The following is a 7,258-nucleotide window of genomic DNA, read 5'->3' on the forward strand; positions in this document are numbered from 1 at the left end:
GTGCTCAGAGTCTCAGAGGCGGAAAGGTGGGAGGTCTCTCCGGAAACACCTGTCTCTCGTCTCCCAGGGAGATGTCAAGACAATGTTGAGACACTGAATTCTCCTCCCGTGGGGGAGGAGGGAGGACCAGCCATCTCCTTCCCAGCTGCGGGGCGGGTAGGGGAGGCAGGGGCCCCTGCCTGGAAACCATTTCCGACACTGGCCTGTCATCTGCTGAAATGATGCCAAGAGGGACCCTTTAAGTCAGGTCATGTGCTCCCGTTACCATCACCCCCCGGCAACTGCTACGGTCTCACCTGCCTCTGTCAGCTTTCCTCAGGGAGCGTGGGTGAAATAATTCCAGGTCTTGCCATTTTCACGGATTTTTTTCCCCCGTTTTCTGGATACTGCCTCTCGTAGGTGGTGGTGTGTGGTACCTGCAGACCCCAGATGGTGAGTTTGAAGCTGTAGACACCTCCTACAGTTGCCAGGATGGATCCTGAACCCAGCGTGGACCGAGCATCTGGTCCAGAGCGCCTTGCCCAAGAAAATGTTTTCCTTTTCCTTCTTTTTCTTTCCTTATAAACACCACCGCCAGAACCAGTCCATCTGCAGCGATGCTTTCCTGGGAGATCGGATGACGGCACCCTGAGCCTCATCAGGGAAGCTCGGGGTAAACGCCAGGTGGAGGCCAGGGGCGTGTCACCACCTGCCTCCGGGTGAGTGTGGGCCGTGGACACTCGGTCAGCTCCTGCACCGAGAAGCAGTATGGCCACCGGCCTGTTGCCTCTGCTCCCTGAGCCTCAGTTTCCCCACCTGAAAAACTGAGGGTGACCAGCTCACCACGTGATTCGCGTACACACACACACACTGCCACAGTCACCATTCTCTATTTTCAAAATGGGTTCGTTGTACACACCCAGCTTTAACAGAGGTAGGACAAGCGGGAGTCCTCCATCTGGCTGTGACCTTGAAGACTTTAATTAAAGCCCCCAAACTCACCTGTGTGTGGTTTGGAGCCACAGTTTTCCCGTCAGTAAGGTGCAGGGGACAAGGTGGGTGGCTGGACCAGATGCTGCCTATTTTCCTTTTACTCGGATATTCCTGTGATTCCAAGAAAACTACCTTTCTTTCTCTCTCTCTTTCAATAGAAATTAACAGCTCACAGGAGGTTTGTCAGATCCTTGAGAATCAGAGAAGAGGATGTCAGGTGATGGTTCCAGGATGGGGGGCTGGGGAATGGGATGAGAGGAATAGAGGGAAAGGAAACACTTCCCAGAGCAGGAGCCAGGACCACAGAACCTCATGCAGGACACCGGGAGTTGGGGTGTCTTGGGGGAAAGAAGGAGAGGATTTGTGATGCCAAGGCTCCACGAGATGGACATGGTCTCGCCCTCTCTGAGGTGGCCCTACCCTCTGTGTCTTTGCTCACGCCCTCCCCTCCTTCTGCTTCTGGTGGGAGCCCCACTCATCCATCAAAGCCTGACTTAGAGACTTCCCTGGTGGTCCAGTGGTTAAGACTCCATGCTCCCAATGCAGGGGGCAGGGGTTTGATCCCTGGTTGGGGAACTTAAGATCCCACATGCTGTGAGGGACAACCAAACAATAACAACAACAACAAAAACCCCTGACTTAGTGCTCGTTTCCTGTAGCCCAGGGTTGGCACACTGGTAATGGAAAGGCCACGAATAAGCAGTTTTGACTAAGGCCACGTGACCTCCATCACAGCTCTTCACCTGTGTCCTTGTAGCTCTAGAGCAGCCAGACGTGACCTGTGAGCTAGGGTCGTGGCTCTACTCCTAAAAGAATTGATTTGAATTTTGGGTGCTTCTCATGTGTCACAAAGTGTTATTCTTCCTTTGATTTAAAAAAAATCATTTTAAAATGCAAAGACTGTTCTTAAATTGGGGACTGTATAAATACAAGCAAGGGGTCATCGTTTGCCAGTCCTGCTCTGGCCTCTTGCTATGCAAAATGCAGTTCATGGACTAGTAGGTCAGCCTCACCTGAGAGCGTGGTGAAAATGCAGACTTTCAGGGACCACCCAGAGTGACTGATTCGAAGTCTGTATTTCAGCAAAAATCTCTGGATGACCTTTGTGCACTTTAAAGTTTAAAAAAAATACTGATGCCTGGTTGTCACCCAGGATTGGGCTATAACAGGTGTGGTTGCAGCCTGGACACTGGGATTTTGTAAAGCTCCCTGGCAGATTCTGATGTGCCCCAGGAAGATCCCCAAGGAGAGAGGGCTGGCCCCCCCACAACCTGCCTCCCAAAGACCCCTAGTCACTCCTCCTTCACAAAGCTTGTCACCATGTGAGCTCAGGTTACGCCCTGAGCTCCTCCAGGACCAAGATTCCATGCAATCTTAGACACAGGAGCTCAGACAAGATGCCCGCCCTATTGGGAGTCAGTCTCCTCCTTAGGATGGATGAGATGGGCTCTGAGTGCTTTTGTAGCCATGAAGACACTCTCCCCTGGGAACTCCAATGGTTAGGACTCTGTGCTTTCACTGCCAGATGCCCAGGTTTAATCCTTCGTGGGGGACCTAAGAGGGACTCCCCAGCTGGCTCAACAGTAAAGAATCTACCTGCAATCCAGGGGACACAGGTGACGCGGGTTTGATCCCTGGGTTGGGAAGATCCGGGGAGGAAGAAATGGCAACCCACTCCAGTACTCTGGCCTGGAAAACTCCATGGACAGAGGAGCCTTGGAGGCTAAGAGCCCACGGGGTTGCAAAGAGTTGGATGCGACTGAGCATGCACCCTCGGGGAACTAAGATCCTGCAAGCCATGCAGCCTGGCCAAAAAAACAAAAAGCCCAAAACAAAACCACTGTCCCTTGACCCCAGAGGAATAGTAGGAAAGACACTCCTGGCCTCTCTCCAACCCCCAGCTTCTCCCCGGCTCAGGGCTCAGAGTCCTCAGACTGGCCCAGGCTTGGAGCTTCCCAAGGACTCTGGGGGCAGTAGGGACAAAAAGAGGCAACCTCACCCCACTCAGTCCCATTCGTCACATTCAGCAGGCCCCACTGAGCCCCAGGGATGGCCAACAATCCCCTCTTTCCGACCCCCTCTCCTCCTTCCCACTGAGTCCCATAACCCCAGGCCCATCTCCTTCCTCTGCCTTCCATGGTCCCCTTACCTGGGATTTCCCTAGAGAAGAGGGTGAGGGAGGGGTGCACTAGGTTGGCTCAGGGCCCTGCACCCCACAGGCATGGCTCTGAGTCTCTCCTCCCTGCAAGGCCCCTATCACATGGAGCCTCCCACCTCCTGGAGCCCCCAACCCAATATGTGTGCAGCCCTAGACTTCTGAATCCTGGAAGAGTCCCCGAGAACGCATCCCTCTTCATACACACGGGAGACCAAGTCTCAGAGGAGGAGGGACTCACACCCAGGACAGTGCAGATCAGGGACCCCCCTCCCCTCCCCTCCCCTCCCCTCCCCCCTCCCTTCCCCCTCCCCCATACATCCCCTCACTGCAGAGGGCTCCTCCCTCTGCACCAGCTGCCCCAGGCGGGGAAGGAAGAATGGGGCGCTGGGGTTTGTGGGAGGTGGACAGCCAGAGGGGCCTGCTGGGACCACGCCCGTGCCAAGGGGCCTGCCTTTGACTGAGGACAGTGTGACAGGGCCCTGCGTCCTCCCCTCCCCCGTCAGCATGACCACCCGGCCCCGTGGAGGCCAGAGTGGGCAGCTGTGGCCCTCACACCCCTCCCAGCACACAGTAACGGAAATGCCTGCCATTTACTGAGCAGCTACTATGTGCCAGGCACTGTGCTAAGCACTGTGATCTTCTGAGATAGTGCTTCCATTTAATAAGTGATCAGAATGAGGATCAGAGAGGTTATCAGCCAGACGAAGGTCACACAGCAAGGAAGGGAGTGATAGGGGAGGGATGGTAGAGAACAGCTCAGAGATTTCTCTGAGAAGACATCTCAGAGATTTGAAACTAGAAGGCATCTCAGAGATTTCCTCCTCAATCCCTGGAATTCAAACCCAGGTCTGTCTGCATCTGTTTCCCGGGGGCTCTCAGACCAGGTTGGCAGCAGGCCGCAGGGGCCGTGTTCACGTTTGTCCCTGCAGCTGATCCCTCAGAGGTGCTGGTTCCAGGAGACAGGGCGAGCTGGAGGACAGATACAGCCACACCGAGGAAGCTCAGCCGCCCTCCCAGGCTGCAGCTGTCTTCTGTCCCAAGACCTCCTCACATCACAGTGAATGCATATGCTTTGGGTTCAGCAGTCCTGGGACTGAATCCTTGCTCTGTGTGCCCTTGGAACTCAGTTTCTCCTTCTGTGAAGTGGGAGTACCTAGCTAACAGCGTTGCCGGAAGCAATGGAAAGAAGTTGTGGAAAGGGCCTCACACAGGTGGTAAATAAACAGTAACCACGCTATTCGGTGTTTCCCGTTCTGTGGAGTCTCCCTCTCCTGGGAGCAAGCTTTTCCTCAGAAGGGAACAGAGGCACAGAGCCTCCTGGAATGTGACAAGGCTCCCTGGGCTGGACCCTGAGTATTAGCCCTTCTTTAATTAGCCTTTAACTAAAAATAACACCCCTGATCACCCTGGGCTGTGCACCTACTTCCCCGGTGGGGCTGAACCACATCTGGGAGTTGAAAGAGGGGTGCCGGGTCGGGGAGTGGGGAACAGCCAGCCTGTGAGACAGAACCTAGAAGATAGGCAGGTGCAGAGAGCTGGAGGCTTTATTGAAGGAGATACAGAACCGGGTGAGGGCTCTTGCCATCAACCAGACCATGGCCTCCATCACCCCCACACTGTCAGGGACTCCTGGACACCTGTCTGTCTCCCTCCCCTGCCCCTGGACAACACAAAGGGAATCTTACCCCAGACTCATCAGAGGTGCCCAAGGGGGCCTCCAGAGTTCTGTTCAGGAGTGGGTAGGGAGGGGACAAAGGACGGCCCCTCCCGGGCAGTCATGGACAGTCCCATCACGCTGGTCCATCCATCTCTCCACCAGCCGGCCTGTCTGTGCCTGAGTCGGCCCCCATCACTTGCAGCTCTGGAGCCGGGTCCTATGGTGCTTTTCCTCGGTCAGCAGGGGGATGAAGGTGTCGCTGTGGGACAGCTTCAGCCGGCTGCTCCAGCTGGGGTCCTCCTTCCCAGCGGGCTCCGGCGGCGGGAGGTGGTCCAGGTCACCGCGGGAGCCCCCTGCCTTGCCCTCACCAGCAGTACCGGAGTTGAGTTCCATCAGCTCCAGCTCATGCCTGGCCGCTGTCTCCAGGACTCGCTGCTTGTTGTAGTATCTGACAAAGTTGTTGATGATGGGATGAATGGGCAGGGCAATGGCAATGACCCCACATAGGAAGCTGATGGCCGCATTGAGCTTGCCTAGGGTGGTCTTGGGGTAGATGTCACCATAGCCCACCGTGGTCATGGTGATGATGGCCCACCAGAAGGACTGGGGGATGCTCTTAAACAGGGTCTCTGGGTGGCTCTGCTCCATGGTGTAGCCCAGGGCAGAGAAGACGAAGATGCCCACGGCCAGGTACATGAGCAGCAGCCCTAGTTCCTTGAAGCTGCGCTTGAGGGCGTAGGTGAGGGTCTGCAGCCCGGAGGAGTGGCGTGCTAGCTTGAAGATGCGGGCGATGCGCATGATCCGTAGGGCCTGCACCGCCTGCTGCACGTTGGTCAGCTCCATCATGCGGGCGCCCAGGTGTGTGAGCGTGAGGCTCACGTAGAACGGGAGGATGGCCAGCACGTCCACGATGTTCATGAAGGACAGGGCGAAGTGCAGCTTGTTGGGCGAAGAGAAGAGGCGCAGCAGGTACTCCAGCGTGAACCAGCCGATGCACGCCGTCTCCACGTTCTCCAGCGTCGGGTGCTCCACGCGGTTGCCCTCGGCGTCCAGGACCTGCAGCTCTGGTATGGTGCCCATGCACATGACCACCGACGAGACGAGGATGAGCAGGAAGGACAGCACGGCCACCACGCGCGCCGGACACGAGGACTCAGGCTTCTCCAGGAACTTCCAGACGCACTTCTGGCAGCGTTGCCAGCGGCCCTCGGCCGTGTCCACGCCCAGGTCGTCCAGGATGAGCTGCACGCGGCGCGCGATCTCCTCCAGCTCCTCACGCTTCTCACTCAGGTGGCTCTTGCAGCAGTCGTCTAGGAACTTGAGGTCCACCTTCCAGAAGTCCATCTCGTTCTTGAAGCAGATGGGACAGATGCCCTTCTTCATGTGCACCTCCCCGAAGTAGTAGACCTCAATGACACACTTGAAGGCATCCGGGTCCCTGTCGAAGTAGAATTCGCGCTTCCCGGGGTCGTAGTCGTCGCACAGGGAGAAGATGGTGTCGTAGCCTCCGGCCAAGCAGTGGATGAGCTCGGCCAGCCGGGTCTCGGGGTACCGGCTCAGGAGGTCTCCGTACAGCACCTGCCGCACGCCCCCCACGTTGACCACGATCTCGATGTCGTCGTCCGCCCGGGAGTCCTGGCTACCCGGCTCCGGGAGGCTGCGCTCCCCGGTCCCGTCCATTCTCCTGGCTTGTGCCCGCGCGGCCTCGGCTCCGCGCCCTGCAGCCGCCGCAGGGTCGGCGGGTCCCACCGGTGCGCGGACCCAGGGGAAGCCTGGCCGGCGCCCGCCTGCCTGGAAGCGCGGTCACAACCGGCGGCTGCGGGCTGGGGCGCGCCGCGGGGGAGGCATGCACCCGGTGGCGGGGGTCCCGGCGGGCATCCGGGCGCTGGGAGCGCGCCGGCGGTGCGGGGCGGTGTGTGGCGGGGGTCGGTTCTCGCGGCCACCTGCCTCGCCCCGAGCACTCACCCCGGCTCCCGGGTGCGGCGATCCGCCGCTTCGGCTCGGCCTCTTGCAGGAGTGGGGTCCCCCTCGTGGGCGACAGGCAGGGTCCTGGGTCCCCGGGCGCACGGGTCCCCGCGTGCGCCCCCGGCGCGAGACGGGTCCCGTCGCTGCCGGACCCACACCGCCCGCCGAGGTGTGCGGAGAGCGAACTTGGGCTTGCTTTGCCCAAGCCGTTTCTAAACACAATAGGAATTCCAGCCTGACGTCAAGAGCTTTTCAGACTGTACCCTCTTCTGGTGAAATTCTGCAAGGCACGCGCGGCAGCGGCAGGGGAACGGGTTAACCCTTGGGCAGACGGGCACAGCTGCGCGCCCGCCACCACCGCCGCGCGCCTGTCCTCGCCTCCTGGCGCCGGGGGTCACACGGGGCCCGGGACCTCCGGCTTGAAAGCGACAGGCCGACGCTGGCTGAAAAGTTTCTCTCTCTCTCTGCATCGAGAAGATCGATGGTGAGAGAACACAGCCGCCTGT

The 7,258-nt window shown here is 58.5% G+C and overlaps 1 protein-coding gene across 1 annotated transcript; it reads right to left on the bottom strand.

Annotated features, from left to right (window-relative positions):
- Nucleotides 1-4,656: 4,656 nt before the first annotated feature.
- Nucleotides 4,657-6,967, bottom strand: KCNF1 (potassium voltage-gated channel modifier subfamily F member 1). The gene has a single exon (NM_001097987.1). The coding sequence runs from the start codon at nucleotides 6,465-6,467 to the stop codon at nucleotides 4,980-4,982; it is 1,488 nt and encodes a 495-aa protein (NP_001091456.1). The 5' UTR covers nucleotides 6,468-6,967; the 3' UTR covers nucleotides 4,657-4,979.
- Nucleotides 6,968-7,258: the final 291 nt, after the last annotated feature.

The sequence above is a fragment of the Bos taurus genome, chromosome 11, assembly GCF_002263795.3.
Source record: "Bos taurus isolate L1 Dominette 01449 registration number 42190680 breed Hereford chromosome 11, ARS-UCD2.0, whole genome shotgun sequence".
Taxonomy (NCBI): domain Eukaryota; kingdom Metazoa; phylum Chordata; class Mammalia; order Artiodactyla; family Bovidae; genus Bos; species Bos taurus.